The sequence below is a fragment of the Bos indicus genome, chromosome 2 (genome assembly GCF_029378745.1).
Source record: "Bos indicus isolate NIAB-ARS_2022 breed Sahiwal x Tharparkar chromosome 2, NIAB-ARS_B.indTharparkar_mat_pri_1.0, whole genome shotgun sequence".
Lineage (NCBI taxonomy): Eukaryota > Metazoa > Chordata > Mammalia > Artiodactyla > Bovidae > Bos > Bos indicus.
Genome location: NC_091761.1, coordinates 25,379,955 through 25,398,208, shown reverse-complemented (window position 1 = coordinate 25,398,208; position 18,254 = coordinate 25,379,955). Strand labels below are relative to the sequence as shown.

The 18,254-nt window shown below is 34.5% G+C and overlaps 1 protein-coding gene and 1 non-coding gene across 7 annotated transcripts in view; both read right to left on the bottom strand.

Moving 5' to 3' along the window:
• TLK1 (tousled like kinase 1) overlaps positions 1–18,254 on the bottom strand; it is a 249,020-nt gene that overhangs the window by 16,299 nt on the left and 214,467 nt on the right. For all 6 annotated transcript variants that reach the window (XM_070799047.1, XM_070799031.1, XM_070799040.1 and 3 more), the window contains 2 exons: positions 12,485–12,551; positions 600–697 (listed from right to left, as the gene is read on the bottom strand). In XM_070799047.1, the coding sequence (XP_070655148.1) occupies positions 600–697; positions 12,485–12,551 (165 nt within the window). The remainder of the gene's footprint in view (positions 1–599; positions 698–12,484; positions 12,552–18,254) is intronic.
• Positions 15,330–15,401, bottom strand: TRNAY-AUA (transfer RNA tyrosine (anticodon AUA)). Its single transcript has one exon. It is a non-coding gene; the product is annotated as a tRNA-Tyr (tRNA).

Here is an 18,254-nt window from a genome sequence, read left to right as displayed (position 1 = left end):
GTAACACTAACTTTGGTATTTAGTCAACAAATATTTATTCTGTGCCTACCATACGCCAGAAACAGGTTTAGGTTTGGGGGATATAGCAAGAACAAAACTAAATCCCTGCTCTCATGTAGCTTACATTCCAGTGAAGGAAACAGATAAAAGAACTGGAAAAAAAATGTAATTCCAAATACTGATAAATGCCAAGAATAAAAAGCAAGGTAAGGATACTGAGAGAGGTGATGGAGTAACGCCAGGACTGATATTTTAGACAGGGTGGCCTTTCTAGTGACCACCTGGAGTGAAATAAGTAAGCCACTCATATGTCTAGAGGAAGAATATTTCAGGCAGAGAAAATGGAGAACAGAAGAGCCTTGAGATAGGAATGACATGTGATCAAGGGAGCCAGTGTATATATGACATATAAGTGAGAGGCAGATGAGAGAGGTGGGGTGGTGAGGTGCCTGAGACCGGATCATACAAGGCCTTCTGAGTCATGGGAAGGACTTTATTTCTATGATGAAGTCCCTCAACAAGGAAATACTGTGTTTATGATCTCCAAGGGGAGATAATCTTTTATCATGTAATCCTGTAAAATACAAATAATGACTTACTGTGAATTATCTTCATTATTTATTCTTTTGAGCTCTCGAATATGAAGATTTCTGACTCTTTCCAAACGTTCAAGTTCTGCCTGGATTTCTGCCTCTTCCTGAAAATGAAAAGAGGGGACTATAACAAGCTCAATCTATTGGTGATATAAAAAAGATGTTTTTACTCATGCACCAATTTTTTTTTTAACAGTGATGGAAAGAATAGTGTATTATAAAGTACCACTGAGTTAAAAGATCGAAGTGCTCTTTTCAATGCCTGAAAGATAAGAAAGAGATAAGGCAAAAGCCTATTTCAAGAAACCAACCTCCACATGAAAATCTCTGTACTACAAGAAATCTATTTTTATAATGTCTAAACTAAAAATGACTGCAAGGTAGTCTGAAACTGACTTATAACACAAAATGAGCTTAAGTTTTATTTCTGATACGTTCAAATTTTAATTTATGAGGGAATAATTTACTAATACAAAATAAATGAAGATATTTCACAATAGATAAAAGAGGAAGAAAGGTAAAACACAAAACTACTGATTATTCAGAGACCTCACAACATTTGGAATACACAAACACACACGTACAATCAGACCAATCACTTTGGATAAATTCCACTACAATTTTAAAGAGACTCTTAAAACAAAAATTATGTGACTAGCTGTGATTTAGATCCTTAGTCATCAGAGCACACCTAGGCAAATCCTAAAGGAATTTACTTTAACATTCATTAATCTAAAAATTCTGATATTTTCATGTCTCAATATATACAATTTTTAGAACATTTAAAAGACACCAAAACAAACAAAACCACCCATTACACACACCTCTTTGTCAATATAAATACTATTAAGACAAGAACATAACCAAATTTCAGTGAAAAGTTCTAGAAATGCCCATTTTATAATATTTTTGAAGAACTATTAAGTAAACACAGACTGCCTTGGCCTAAATGTATAACCATTATAAATCTATATACAACATGGAATAGGGATCATTTCTGAATATTATACTTAAATATTTCTGCTTTTCATTAGCACTGTCTCATAATGATTTATCTTCTAAAATTAAAAAAAATCCTTTGTCTCAAAAAATCAACAATTCTGAAATTTACTCTGAAAGTATATTTCATTGTAAGGCAAGATAACAGAGGTATAAAGTCTATTACGCCATTATCTATAGTCTCAGTGTCATAAAGAAAAACAAATGTTCACAGATTAAAAAACTAAGTATGTTTATATTCTACTTGACCTTAAGATTATATTAGTTATTTAAAAATGAAACGCAACCCCTACTTGTTGCAGATATTTAATGTAAATTAGGCATTAGATAATACATGCTGCTGCTGCTAAGTCGCTTCAGTCGTGTCCGACTCTGTGTGACCCCATAGACGGCAGTCCAACCAGGCTTCTCTGTCTCTCGGATGCTCCAGGCAATACTGGAGTGGGTTGCCATTTCCTTCTCCAATGCATGCATACATGCTAAGTCGCTTCAGTTGTGTCCGACTCTGTGCAACCCTATGGACAGCAGCCCACTAAGCTCCTCTGTCCAGGGGATTCTCTAGGCAAGAATACTGGAGCGGGTTGCCATTTCCTTCTCCATAGATAATACACAGAAACCACTGAAGATGAACTTTTCTAAAATTTGTGGGAGAGTTCTCTAAAATACACTAAATTCTCTGAAATTTCCTCATTTAGTGTAGCTTCAGTCACAAATATTTCTAATTTTAATGAAAATAAGAAAAAAAGGTAAGATAATGTTCCAGGGGATTAAATAGTTTCATTATAAGGACAGGAAATAGATTCAAAAGCTTTGCAACAATAAAGTCAAACCATAGTTCAGTTATCTCAATTCAGTTACATAAAGCAGAATAAGAAAATGGCTATATAGGTGTGTCCATAAATATGAAAAAATTCAAATTCAATTATATCACAGAACACAGAAAGAGGTAACTTACTTTTTTCAGATTACTAACATTTGCTGCCTTAACATTTGCTGTTAATTTCTTACACATGTATGAAGCTACTAAACACTTAGTAAACTGGTATAATTTTAAATAATCTGATAAAACAGTGAAATGCTTATTAGAATTGCCAGCAAAAATACTTGTTTCAACTTTTACTTGAAATTGTGGTATGGGGATACTTATTTGAAAAGTGAATTTATAGAAATTCTATTATAAATATATAATTTTGAGACAACTAGATTGTTCACACATAATTACATTTGTTTTATAATTTTTGGTAATCTTCAAATGTTTATACAATGGCAGTAATCAATATTACGAAACAGTTACTAAAGAAAATAAAATACATGTATGTGCCAGTTAAACAAGCTTTTATTCCTCTATAAAACATGCCAAGTATGGGCTTCCCTAGAGGCTTATATGGTAAAGACTCTGCCTGCAATGCAGGAGACCAGTCTGATCCTTGGATCAGGAAGATCCCCTGGAGAAGGGAATGGCTACCCACACCAGTGTTCTTGCCTGGAGAATCCCATGGACAGAGAAGCCTGGCAGGTTCCATGGGGTTACAGAGTCAGATAAGACTGAGCGACTAAGCACACACATACACATGCCCCATAAGATCTTGTAATACAAAAGGACAGGCAAGCTTCATTCAGTCTGAACTGTAAAATTTACAGGAAAAAACCCCCAAATGTCAGGAGGACTAGTTAAAACAAACAGCTGGATCCTAGCTGTTTAAGAGGAAAGGTCAAGGGAAGGAACTATAACTGATTATATGCAGATACACGTAAATCTTCCATAGTCATCAGTAAATATATTTACATATTCCATATTGTAATTCAGTATTTATTCCAGTATCTTGGATCTCAAAACAAACTGACATATTTCTAGGGGAAAGATAATTCAGCAACTCTAAGTACCTTCTCTCAAATCCCACTGAGTAAAAGTATATATTCTGTTATGGATTGAAGGCTTTGTGTTCCTCCCAAATTGTGTATGTCTAAGCCCTAACCCCCCAGTGTGATGGTATTTGGAGAAGGGGACTCTGTAAGTTAAGCGTTAGCTTAGGTAATGAGACTGGAGCCCTCTTGATGAAATCTAGTGGCTTTTTGAGTAGGAAGAAAGAGATCTCTCCTCCCAACCCCACCACCTCTTTGTGGCAGCACAGAGAAAAGTCACATGAGGATGTGAGAAGATGACCATCTACAAACTAGGAAGAAAGCTACAGAAACTAAACCCGAGGCTCCCCTGGTAAAGAATCTGACTGCCAATGCAGGAGACACAGGTTCGACCCCTGATCCAGGAAGATCGCACATGCGGCAGAGCAATTAACCCTATGCGCAGCAATTATTCAGCCTGTGTTCTAAAGCCAAGGAGCCGCAACTACTGGAAGCCTGCATGCCCTAGAGCCCACGAGCCACAACGAGAAGCCACCGCAAGGAGAAGCTCACAAAGCAACAAAGACCCAGCACAGCCAAAAGTAAATGAATGATTAAAGAAAAAAAAGAAACTAAACCCCAAGGGACCTTGATCTTGGATTTCCAGCCTCTAGAACTATGAGAAATAAGTTTCTGTTGTTTAAGCTGCCCAGTCTATGGTATTCTGTTACAACAGCCTGAGCCTGTTACTTATTCTCTCCTTATAGAAGGGAATTCCATTATGGAATGGAATCCTCAAACACATGGGAAAGGTAGGTCAAATTACTAAAATAAAAGAGAGGTAGTCCAGAATGGAGATCATGCTTAGTAAGAACACTAAAGTTCAATACTCTAGTCAGCCACTAGCTAAGCAATTTACAGCAGAAAAGGTCTAAGAAGAAACAGCATCTCTGGAAAAGAATTGGTCTCTGTAGGCAATTATGGTGTTAAAGGAACACGAATAAGAAAAGATCCTACTAGAGAGAGGGAGGTAGGTTTGGTAATCACATACAATAAAAGGACATCGTTCTTTCCCGGTTTAGACAAAAAGATATGGCAATAAACCTTAACAGTACATACTACAGCTATTTTAACGGTATTTTAAAATAAGATCTAATATCTGAATTACTTGAATATATATTTTTAAAAACCCAGGTTAGACAAGTATACAATGACCTCAATATTGCCTCATTTAAGTAACCTGCAAAACATAGCACCTTCCAAAATTTTTAACTTTAAAAATTTATATGCAAAGTAAAACCAGTTTGTCCCTCAATAGATATTTAGCATACAAATACTTTCTATTTGTACTCAAGAGTCCCTTCCGGCAACTTAATATCCCCTTGGCTCAACATTCTAAGCTAAAAGTATGCTACAGCAATGTAGAATCTTCGTAAAATGCCAAGTTAAATAAAATGCAGGTTAAAACTGCTAGGCAGACTTGGGGTATTTTTTGAGCATTTCTCTTAATGGCAGTTTTTAAAAGGGCAATTATTTTCTTTTAAAGTAGGGGTGTGTAGGCATTAAACTATAAAACTTACAAGTTATATAGTAATGCATTTTACCAGTAAAGCTAATGCATTTCCTGTAAAAGTTGAACATACTATTGAATAGTTTAAACTTCTTTAGCAAATCTTTAATATATTACATGTTAGCCCCACAAAAACCCCTCAATTTTGAAAAGCTGCCTTTCTATAAAAGATAAGATAGAATTTGAGAATCTGAGAATTTCTGATGTATCATTCTCAGCTTGCCTATAATCCATGTGAGTTGGGAGAAGAAAAGAGTTTGTGTGGTATATTATGAAGATAGTGGAAACAGGGAAAAGCTTATCATTTACAATAGTATATTTGGGAGCACCATAACAACATTAGTCCGTTTGAGAAAACTATTAATAGTTCAGAATGAGGTTTCAACATATTTAATACCAAATTAATTTTAGTAATGTAATGATACAATCAAGTTAGTATCTCCAAGTCCTCAAATAAGTTTTAATTTCATAAAATATTTATAATGTCATTCTGAAAGTCTATCACTAGGAAAGTGAAAGGTGAAATTAACAAAAGGCGCTATTAAAAGCTAACAGAAAGGGCAGTGCAGAAAAGAATTAAGAAAATTATTACCAATTTACTTCAAATTTGTAATTTTTCTCTATTATATTCTTTTATATATCCTACATATGGATATAAGAGACACGAACCATTGGAAATATGAACCAATAAAAAAACTACATTGAACGTATAGAGATCAGTTTTGAAACTACTGCCCGTAATACTCTCTTTGCTCAAGTATGACCGTACAGATCGAGGGAGTAGGGTAGGAAGAGGAAAAAGGACAAATACTGTGAAATTCCTGGTGGGGGACTCTTTCCTAACTATGTATATGATGTCTCTGTCGATCCTGAGTCGCTGAGCTGGATATTACCGAGGGGAACGTACTGGGTCTCCCTCAAGTGTGTTTAACTGGCTTAGATAATTACTTTAGAACTTTAATGTTTTCCTCTCTCTATTTCATTTCCTTCTTTGGTGGGCTGGGGGTCATTCGCCTCTCCTCGATGAATAAACACACACATCAAAAACCCTAAATGGGAGTAAGTGTTAAAATGGACAATGGGATTGTCAGTTCCCCCATTCTATTTAAACAAACCAAACCCTATATTCTCAGCAGCAAATAAATATAACAGTTCAACTGACTGGCAAATTATAAATATCCAGTACACTTCCTGAAAAAGAAATCACAGCTTCTGTATTAAGGGGATGAAATTTCTTGATGTTGAAACTAGCTAAGATGCTGACACCAAACCCTAGCACCTACAGGTACGATGCCTTACTACATTTTCTTCCAGCTTTCTGCCTCCTTTTAACCTTTTGCAGGGTTCTGGTGGATTCCATATTTTTTAAAAGTATGGAAAGGTTTAACATTCTATACAATAATGAGAAGAGCCTAATCTTCTAGACTCTATGTATATGCATATAAACAGCATGGAGTTACAGTTTTTGGCCACTGGCCAAACAACTGCCTTCTCTTTTTTGTGAAATTATGACCTCTAAACTGAATTTACAAACCTGAATAAACTCTGCCCAATGGTTAACATGACTTCTAAGATTCTTTCCAAAATTCAAAGAATACCATTGCTTACACAACTGGATTAATATAAAAATCTACAAACGTGAAATACATTTTATCACTAAATTTTCACTCTGGTAAGTGAACACCATCTATTACCGGGTAAAGATGTGTAACTACAGATGGGGTGAGCCAGAACTATGCTTGCAGGTTCACAAGGAGAGCAGGACGCAGAGTACACACACCAGTAGCTTTCCTATCTACAGCTAGTGACGTGCTCTCTCAGGCATCGCTTTCACAGACTAGCACTCGTTTTTAAACAGAGGCAGAACTATGCACAAGGTGTCAAGTTTAGAATTCCAACACTCTTGGCACTTTTCTTGCCCACACATACCAAGAACTTGGGAACCTCGTATATTCTTTGTGGGCTTAACGGTGACTTTTTCTAGCGTAATGAATGCATTTTCGCTAGACTTCACTGAAAACTACTTCCTACACAAGTAGCGTCTTGTGTATTGTTCTAGAGAAATGTAACATACAATGTGGTTGGCTTTGAGAGAAAATTTTCTTGAATATAGAGGTGCACATGCAGTTTAAGCCCTCTAGCATTAACTATTTTCACATTTTTATTCATACCTAAAGTGACAAGAGGTGTCACATACACAAACGTATTCTTTGTGGTCATACTAAGGATTTGATAAATCAGATGACAATGGTATTCTAGAAAGAAAGACCAAAGGAGATATCAAACTTCAAGAATATTTGGGGATTAATTCACCTAAAACCAATGCCCTGTATTCTCCACTGTTCAAAAGGCTTGCAGACAATCCATTGTCTTCCATTTCAACTAGTTGCATGGTCCACTGTGAAGGAGTGAGAAAAGAGCTGTGTGCTTGTTCTTGACCTGTAAAGATTTCATCATGGAAGATTAATACTGATGCTGCTGCTGCCTGTTACTGGTTGTTTCTCTTTGCAGGTGCCAATATCGGTCAGAGAACAGGATTTCAGTGGCAGAGTTGTTGCTATACTGTTATCTCTTCAGAACGGAGGCACAAGGAGAGATGAATGCCACATCGCAAGGAGCAAAGGAGAAAGAGAGAAAGAAATGGTGTCAGGTGGCATGTTGGATGCGATTTTTGTTTTAGTAGAGATTGAGATGACCGTAATTGTTTAGCTGATTCCTTCGGTCTGCAAAGATACACTTGTGTTGGTGCTGATGGTTCTTGACTAATCCTGTTTCAATTACAAGTTGGTTATGTTTTTCCTAAAAGCTTGTGGTATTTAAATTCAGGGTTTATAACTCTCTCTCTCACACACACACCCCAAAACACATACATTAAAGTCAATCCCTACTACACTATCTAATATTCCATACTGAGACGTCAAATCTTCTATATGCATTCTCTCCAACTAATCAAATATTTTAAATCCAGAAGACCAAAAATTCGAACACTAGAATAAACACCTCCACACGCTGTTCACATCACAAACTTGGGTCAAACAGCAGTGGTGTGATGTAGTTATTGGTCCTGATAACTTTCAAAATTCTTACTTTCTCTTTATTTTGGGGTATTATGATTGGTAATTTATATTTTTAAAATAATATTATGACTAGAGAGAATCTATTACAAGGAAGATGGTTTACCAGGGATTTTTTAAAAAGTTGTTTATGTTAGTTTAGTAATAATCCTTGGAAAGCACATCCACATAGTTTTGTTCAATTCTAGAATTAAGATTGGAGTTATACAAACAACCACCTAGTAGAACTCCTCAAATTACAAAGATAAACGACTTTCTCATAACTAGAATTTATCAAGACCGGTATCAAAACAGGATCAACTATAAAAGCTAACTGGTACACAGCTTATTAGTTTTTCTTAAAGCCAGAGATGCCACATGTGGCATAGGTACATTATCGGATTTAGTTGCTCTACCTTAAAGAAACAAAATTTTAAACATAGGAAATTATTCTCATTACAACTATAAGCTTATAAGCGATAATCAAAGAAGTTTATGCATAATGACTAGTAGCAAAAAGTTATTTTGTGTAAGTTTCAGGAGTAATCTGTATAATATACATATATTTGACTATATACTTCCTTTACGTTCTAGTAAATCTTTAGCTGTATAAAGGTAAAATTACACTAGAGAGTATTTACACATTTTACCTCCCAAAACATGCTTTTCCTCTTGACCTTTAAAGATAAATTTATAATGAAAAACAGTGAACCAATTAATAATAAAGAAATATTCTAGTTGATAGAATAGTCACTAACAGGCTACCCAAGGAAAGTAATATATGAGAGAAAGAGAGAAAGAAATACGTGTGTGAAAAATTTAATTGCTCTACTTTATCTGTGATGAAAATAAAACAGTCTATTTCTGGGGGAAAAAAGGAAAGCAAACATTCCTACTACTCTAAGAAAAATGCAAAGCTACAAGGGAATCAATTCTGATTACAGAAGGATCAACCTGCTCTCCATCTACAACTAGAGAATTGTAGGAATAAAGTGTAAGGATACTTCCACTGAAGTAGCAGTGAGAAAAGGTTCAAGTCTTGGCTTTGCTAGTTACTAGCTATATTAATTTAGACAAAGCAAACAGAGAAGAGCTTGGCATTCAAATTTAACATTAATGTTCACTCTAGAATGGTTAAAAATTCAAAGTGTATAAAATGTAATATTATGTAATTCTCCTGAAATGTGGAAATAAATCACTTAGTGAATGAGTGAGCAATAATTTCATAAACTGATAACTAAAACAATATTAATTCTTAATATATTAAAAAAGATGATGCTGAACAATAATTTTCCTAATTTCAGAAGACAGTAAGCCCTTAAGTAAGTTTACATTTACTATTTGGTGGTTACAGGAATGAGAATTTATTTTAGCCATGGACTTACTGCTGAACTCTCATTTGTTACTCTATCACACTAACAGATTCACTGGATTTGGATCATTATGTTTCTAGCCCTACAGAATATGAACTGAACTTTATGATTTACTCAGTGGTAAATACTTTTTCATATTTCGGTTTACCTATTCAGTTATGATGATTATCTTTATAAAATACAATGTATATCATAAATTATCTCAAGAAAAAGTTAACTAGGCCTTCTAGTCTTCTATGTCCAAATGGTATGGGCTTCAGCAATGATGGAAGTTTTTTCCTTTGGTGCCAACAAATTTAATAACTCTATCTAACTTCAAGAGTTTTTACTGAAGGGAGAGTGAAAGTCACCTTTGGTAATGCAGGAGGTATACTGGGCTCCACATCTAAACCCTAATCTGATGTAGGTCACATGATTAATTCCTGCACAGGTTACATGGACATCAAATATTTACAGATCAGATCCAGCCTATGGTAGAAACTATATAGTTACATGTCGGGGTATGGTTCATGTTGGCTTAAGATAGAGGTGATGAAGTGTTCAATCTACTTGTGTTTTAGAAACCAGAATGACCTATTTTTAATGACCTACTTTCCAACTATGCTTTAGAATGCCAAATAACTTATTTTTAACACATGTAACTGAATGCCTATTATTCTTAAACTGTACAACTAAAAAAAATAATACCCAGTGGAAAGCAGACTACTACTATTCATTTGTACTCTAAGGTGACACTACTTACTCAATTTTGTTCTCTGTATGTACTACTAGCAACTTTCTTCATAATGCATTCATTCTTCTCAACCAAAAAAGTCAGAAGTAAATGTGAGAATTCAAAACATGAGAGTATATTTCAGCATTAATTCATCAATTCTTCCAAAATATTCCATGATGGAGATCAAAGAAAAGTAATGTTGTAAATTGGTTAAGAAGAAGATAAAGTTAGAAATATAAAACTGCTCAGTAAATTTGATAAAAGCTGAAACAATAAAACAGGAAAAGGATTATGGATGGGACAATTATTAGAATGAGTAAATACAAAAATGGAGAAGTCAAACACTGGGAAAAAAGATAATACGGAAGTTAGAATAGAAGGTGTAGTAAACTACAAAAGCTTACAACTGTTTATATAATATCTAGACATTTAAGTATATGTACCTTACTTTATAAAATAGAAATGTTTCAGAGAAATAAAATATTTTCAATGTACCAGGAAAGCTTTAAAATCAACCAACCACCCACCAATCAAAAAATAAAAACAAACCGCCCTCTGAATCCTTTTAAGTATTTTTGTGATACAAACAGCCGATTCCTAATTTAACTACTTTATCATTTCAGATTTTATAACAGGTTTCCATAAGACATGTAAAACTCATCATTAGAAAGAGTAATCTGAAATTTACTATTATGTGTGAAAATTATAATCCTCCAGTTGACTATACACTTTAGCATCCCATTATCATGAAAGGCTGGTCAGAAAATAATTGATAAATCTTTCTTTTTATGGAACATCAAACACAGGTCTCTATCAAAATAGCTTAGGTGGGCAGACAAATACTTGTATGAATTCTGAACTTCAAAATCCCCACTTCCCTTCTATAGTCCCGTTACAACTCCATCAGTTACAAAACAGGTTGAAGTTGTCTACTTATATCAAAGGACAAGAGAAATATCAATAATTACAACAGAACAGAAAACAGAACAAAACAGATCAGAATAAATTCATTTTAGAATTTACTGTTCAAGTAGTTGGGCTGAAACTTTTCTGAACAGGGGCACAGTAAAGAACACTAATACAAATTACATGTATATGTATGTGTCTATATATACACACATATACACAAAAGTGAGGTGAAAGTCGCTCAGTTGTGTCCGACTCTTTGCGACCCCATGGCTCCTCTGTCCATGGAATTCTACAGGCAAGAATACTGGAGTGGGTTGCCATTCCCTTCTCCAATATACAAATATGTATGTATATAAAATATAATTTTTTTCTGTTCCCTGTACCTAAATGGCAGGACTCTGAAGCATGTTGATAGCATTCCAAAAATAAGCACATCTATAATGAGATGGTGGCTGCTACAAGAATGGGTTTCTCTGACATACCTCACCCTACCCCAGGGAGATGACTTGATAGATACTATCCTCAATTAGTTCACTAACTTAGTTTTAGCTATTACTCAGCCTATTTAAACAATGTAAGTTATGTGATAAGCAGACCAGACAATTTAAAAACTGGATCAAAGAAAAAGAATTTTACAGCTGTCAGTAATTTCATTTTGAGGGGGAAAATCTATTATTTCTCTGAAATGGTTTGAATTAAAAATATGAACTAAAAAACAATGAACTGAATATAATTTCAGAGTTTACAAACAAGTACACAGTTTACATTATAAAACTTACTAAAATATAACAATGTTTTTCTGAATTATATCACTTCATATTATTACCGATGATCAGGCTCTTCTAAATTTGCCAATGTATATGTTTTAACTGAAACATTTAATCAGGTATTTGGTAACTTTAAAGTTAAGTCAAAAAAACCTGTTATTAATTTACAATTGTTTCAATTTGTTATGAAATGGACACAACAACATAGAATATTACATTTTATCTTAAAAATAAAGCTTTTTTTTTTTAAAAAAAACAGATAGTATTTAACAGTAATCTTAAAAACCTGGAGTTCTGTCCAGGATCATTCCTCCACTATAGGGACATGGGTTTTTGTTTTTTAACTTTTTGACCACACACGTCATGTGGGATCTTACTCCCCAGACCAGGGATCGAATCAGCATCCCCCTGCATTGAGAAGTCCCAGGGACACGGTATTATCAGCATCTGAAATGTTTGTAAATTACCACAAGGTAAAGGAACGTTATTTTAATGTATTCAACATAAAAATGCAACTTTTATGCCCCTCTTTTATTTTTTGGTCTGAAGTTTTAAATTTGGGTCCTTTTTCTCTGTAAGTTTTGCCTTCTTTAATAAGAAACGGAAAACACAACTTTCCACAACCTCTGGTAAAATGAAATGGCCAGCATATGCTTCACGTACCTTTTTGAGATGTCCTAGTCTAAGTTTGAAAATTTCTTCCTGTTCATGATATTCTGCCAAAGTCAACCTGTCAAAATGAAATTGTAATTCTAGATATTAAGATTAATACTTATTGTTTCTTATTAACAACCAGCAAAATAAAATTAATCAAATAAAAATACTAAAAATGTTGACAAATTTCAGCCCCGAACACATAAGCCTAAAGTGCCTGAAGGTATTCTTCAGAGTATATCTAATACAGATGGAAAAACTGACTGACTTATAAATTCAACAACTATTTAATCAGTACCACGAATTTAGATCCTAAGGATGCAATGAAAAGGACAGTTTCTCAATATACTCTGGTTTGAACTTACACTTCATAGTGGGAGTATAGGGGGTAAGGAAGCAGAAGAGAAACAATTTAGTCCAGAAATGAAACAATCCCAAGTAACAGTACGTGTTATAAAGGGAATCAGAAAGGCTGGTGTGATAATAACTGTCTGTACTACACTAATTTGCACCAAGTTTTAGGGAGATAGTCTTGATCTGAATGTCAAAAGGACAGCCACAAGAGGACCTAGGGGAGTACGTTCTAGACACAGGTTAAAGCAGGTACAAAGACACCAAGATGGAAATAGACTGATACTGAGAAGAGGAAAAAAAAAAAACACAAGTATCAGAATATAGTCAAAGAGGCTGTCAGCAAAAGAGATAAAGCAGGGGCACAGCATCTAAAAGCAGGATGGATTTTAGACCAAGAAATGAATTTCATTTTACTTTAAGAGTACTGGGAAATCACTGCAAAGGTAATTGGTCCAATTTGGGCACTGGTTTAAGAAAGAAAGAAATGAAGACATTTTTCTCTTCTCTGCTTCCATGTGCTAGTGAATAAGTGAGACAGGGCTGCCAAAACCCACCAAATTATTAATAAATACAAACATATACACACGTGAGAGTACTTTATGGTTGTGGTATTATTAATTTCAAATATTCTCCTGTAAATTAGAAAAAATCACTGCAGCTGACCCTTGAATAACAAGGGTTTGAACTGCACAGGTCCACATACATGAAGATTTTTAAAATAAACACGTATTACAGTACACTACATAGTCTGGAGTTGGTTGACTCTGTGGAGGTGGAACTGCAGATACAGAGGCCAGCTGTGAAGTTATATGCAAATTTTCAACTGTAGGGAGGGTTAGAGTCCCAAACCCTCATGTTGTTTAGGGTTCAACTGTAGTTTATGTAGAACTTTAGTAGGATATGTACCTATTATAATATTTCATAAGAAAACATGATTCTGTATCAATAAAGTGAAAGAGGAAAACACACACACACACAGACACCCCCCCCCACAACAAAACAACTTCCATTCATACCCATTACTGAAAGAACTGCTTTTATCTATCATATTTAGGCCCTTGTTTACTTATGTATTCTGGGTTTATTTGGTTAAGCTCCAAACCCCAAGGACAACTTATTTATGCTTGGTTTATATCCCTCAGCAACATTCAGTATAAATGCTATTTCCCTTAAGCTAGATGGTAATTAAAATATTAATATCATAGAAAGGGCATTCAAATGAAATAATCAAAAACCTCCAAGAAATTCAGTTAGTATTCCACTAGAAATATCTTAAGAGTAAAAAACAAACATTTAAAATTAACTCTCTCTACCCAGTCTTAGGTTAACATAACCATTGGATTTTATTATACTGAATATAGCAATATAGTTCCAGCAGTTGCCTAACATAAATTTAGAGAACTAAACACTGCACTGTGAATGTGAAACATGTATGCAGATGCAATGAAACAAGAAGAGGGAAACATGGTATTTTTTTAAAAAAGAGGTTTGGAAACTAAAGCTGATAATATCTCAACTAGTTCACTAAAATAAAGCCATAGGAATTTTGGCAAATAGTTTCTGGATATGCATATATGCCATCAATGGAAATTACCTGTATAACAATATAGTAATTTACTACTCTTAAAATAAGGTTTTAGGCCCACCAGTAGACCATAGGATGGGCTCAGAACTAATTTTTTTAAATATGTAAATATTTTGTTTGTTTCTGTATAGGAATAAAATACAGTTCTATACTTTGGTTTTTATTGAGTTAAAATGCAGCTAAATTTACTATTCATAAGGTAAAATTAGTATGGCTAAAATTTAGTTTACTAAAATTTTTGACTGTCTTAAGTTGGCAGTAGTTTTCAATAGCTATTGTTCTTCTGAGTTAATAATAAATCAGTGTCAATTAGTTCCATGGTATCTTAGTCTGTTGAATACTGCATGGTATACATTTTATAATGTAATACATATTGGCTATTAACTAGCATTCAGTTCCAGTTGTTAATATGTTTGTGTTGTGGCTCAAATATACATCATCTACATACCTTTAATAAAAGCAAATACACACAAATAGTCCCTTCCCTAAATTTACTTAGTATAATGATACCTCATTGATTTCAAAAGCTTTGACCCCAGAGCATTATTTTATAGGTCTAATCCTAATATGAAACACATGCAATTCTCAGTAAAGATTAATGGTAACTTTCGGCAGCAACAGAACTTTGCTTTCTTTACTGCATTTGATTACTACCACTATAAAGCTCCAAATAAACAGCAAAATATATACATACTAATTTCTCTCTGCTGGGTTTGAAGCATCAATAAACAAATGTACAGATAGTACTAAATACTAGGCTACTGACTTTCTTGGACAGTGAAAGTGAAAGAAAGTCGCTCAGTCGTGTCCAACTCTTTGCGGCCCCATGGACTGTAGCCTACCAGGCTCTTCCGTCCATGGGATTTTCCAGACAAGGATACTGGAGTGGGTTGCCATTTCCTTCTCCAGGAGATCTTCCCAACCCAGGGATTGAACCCAGGTCTCCTGCATTATAGGCAGACGCTTTACCATCTGAGCCACCAGGGAAGTTCTTGGACAGTAATTCTTACCATTTTATGATCATGGTATCCAATTTCACATATACGTAACTTTGCGGTTCAAACAGCAGTTTAAGAATTCCTATTCCTGTCTCACAAAATAGAATGCAAACCACCAAACAGCAAAAGACATTTCTTACATTTCTTTGCACTTCCTTATCAGAAAGCACCTGACATATATTAGCACTTTAGAAATTGAAAAGTGAAGTTGCTCAGTTGTGTCCGACTCTTTGCGACCCCATGGGCCATTTAGCACTTTAGATATCTGCTATTTATTTCCACTGAAAAATACTTATAGATTAAATTTATTTAGATAAAATTAATTGGATCTTACTTAAAGAAATTGGATTTTATTTTATATATGGAAAGAGGTAAGCTAGGAAAATACTAATTTTGATGACTTTTAATTGCCACATCAATTAATTTTATGATGTGCTTTTTAAGATGCTTAAAAAACATCCACCCTCTTAAGCAAGTCAATTGCTTAAATTACTTAGCAAATCTCTTGTTCACAGAATGCAAAGTCCAATTTCTCCCTTTATGAATCATATCTCATATTATAGATTGAATATTAACTTTATTACACATTTATGTATATATATTTAGGAGAAGCTAAAAATCATAAAAACTGTTCAGGAGGTTAACACAAAATTATTCAAAAAGCCAAGAAATTTAAAACTCAAACATAAAACTTAACCACTGATAACCTTTCACAGTGAGTATGAATGAATAAAGAAAGCTGAGTGCTGAACAACTGATGCTTTTGAATTGTGGAGTTTGAGAAGATTCTTGAGAGTCCCTTGCATTGCAAGGAGATCCAACCAGTCCATCCTAAAGGAGATCAGCCCTGAGTGTTCACTGGAAGGACTGATGTTGAAGCTGAAACTCCAATACTTTGGCCACCTCATGAGAAGAGCTGACTCATTTGAAAAGATCCTGATGCTAGGAAGAAAGATTGAGGGCAGGAGGAGAAGGGGATAACAGAAGATGAGATGGTTGGATGGCATCACCAACTCAATGGACACGAGTTTGGGTGAACTCCAGGAGTTGGTGATGGATAGGGAGGCCTGGTGTGCCATGGTTCATGGGGTTGCAAAGAGTCGGACACGACTGAGTGACTGAATTGAACTGAATGAATGAATGAGAATTTTATTTTTAATTCAAAAATTGTTTTCCAAGAGTTTAATAGAAATGTAGGGTATCTGCAGAAAACAGAGATTACTCATTTCAAAGAAACTGATATCCAATTTTTTAAGGGTATTCTGTTTAAGCTGGAAACTAATCTGAAGTCTCAGAGTTAAGGAATACAAGATCTGGTAAACAGAATGTTAAAGGCACTTAAGAAAAAAAATATCAAGCCGGTTTTTGGGCACAATTTAGCAAACCTTTACAGAATACTGAACTAAGTCACACATTGAGGAGTAGACTTTTTTAAATGAGGGAGGAAATAGATGAGACTACTCTGCCTTTGAAGAGCCCTAAAAAGACACTAGAAATAGAAAAAAAAATGTCCTTAACATGGTAAAGGGCATTTATTTAAAAAACCATAACTAACATCATACTCAATGGTGAAAGAGTAAAAACTTTCCCCTTAAGGCCAGGAACAATTTTCACCCCTGCTGTTCAATATTGTACTGGAAGTCCTCTCAGAGGATTTAAAAAAAAAAAATACACTGAAATTGGAAAGAAAGAAGTAAAACTATTTCTAGTCACAGATGACTTAACTCTACATGTAGAAAATCTCTAAAAATGAACAAGAGCTAAAAAGTTCAGCAAAGTTGCAGGGCATGAGATCGACACACAAAAATCAAATGTGTTTGTATACATCAGCAATGAACAATGTAAAAACAATACTAAGAATACAATTCAATTAATAATAGAACTGAAAACAGTAATATACATAGGATCAAGTTACTCAGGAAGTGACTTGGATGCTAAAAACTACAAAATATAGCTGAAGAAATGAAAGCATACTAATTAAATGAAAGAACATCAGTGCTCATGTCCTTAAGATTAGCAGACTCACTATTGTTAAGAGGGCAATTCTTCCCCAAAGTGACCCACAGACCCAACATAATCCTGATCAAAATTATCAACGATTTTGCTGAAACAGGAAAGCTGATTCTTTAGTAAAATGCAATGTGCAAGGGTCCTCAAATAAACAAAACAATATTGAAAAAGAAGGACTCATACTTCCTATTTAAAAAATTAATACAGTTATGGTTATCAAAAGAGTGTGGTACTGCCTTAAGGACAGACATCTACTGTATGATTCTCTTTAATGCACTATCCAGAAGAGGCAAATACATAGAGAAAGGAGATTATTTGTTACCAGGAGGATGCAGGGAGGCAGGAATGGGGAGTGATTAATTAACGGGCATTAGGTGTTCTGGATGAATAAAATGTTCCAAAACTAAAGGGAGGTCTTGGCTGCACAACACTGCACAGCACTGTGAATGCACCAAGTGCCACTGAACTGTATGCTTTTCAATGGCTAACTGTATGTTATGCCAATTTAACCTAATTTTTTTTCTTTTTAAGTACCACTGGGAAAAAGAAATGGGGGAATATGGGAAGGATGAAACTAGTTTCCTCTGAAGAGCCCAGGATTCAATATACAAAAAAAAAAAAAAAAGAGGACTAATGACTTATGCCAAGTGCTGGTATGATGTGTAGAATAATGGCCTCATAAAGATGTCTACATCCTAATTCCTGGAGATGTGAGTATGCTAAGTTACACAGCAAAGGAGAATTAAAGTAGCAGATGGAATTAAAGCTGTTAATTAGCTTACTTTAAAATAGGGATTTATTCTGGATTACCCTTTGTGGACGCAATGTAATC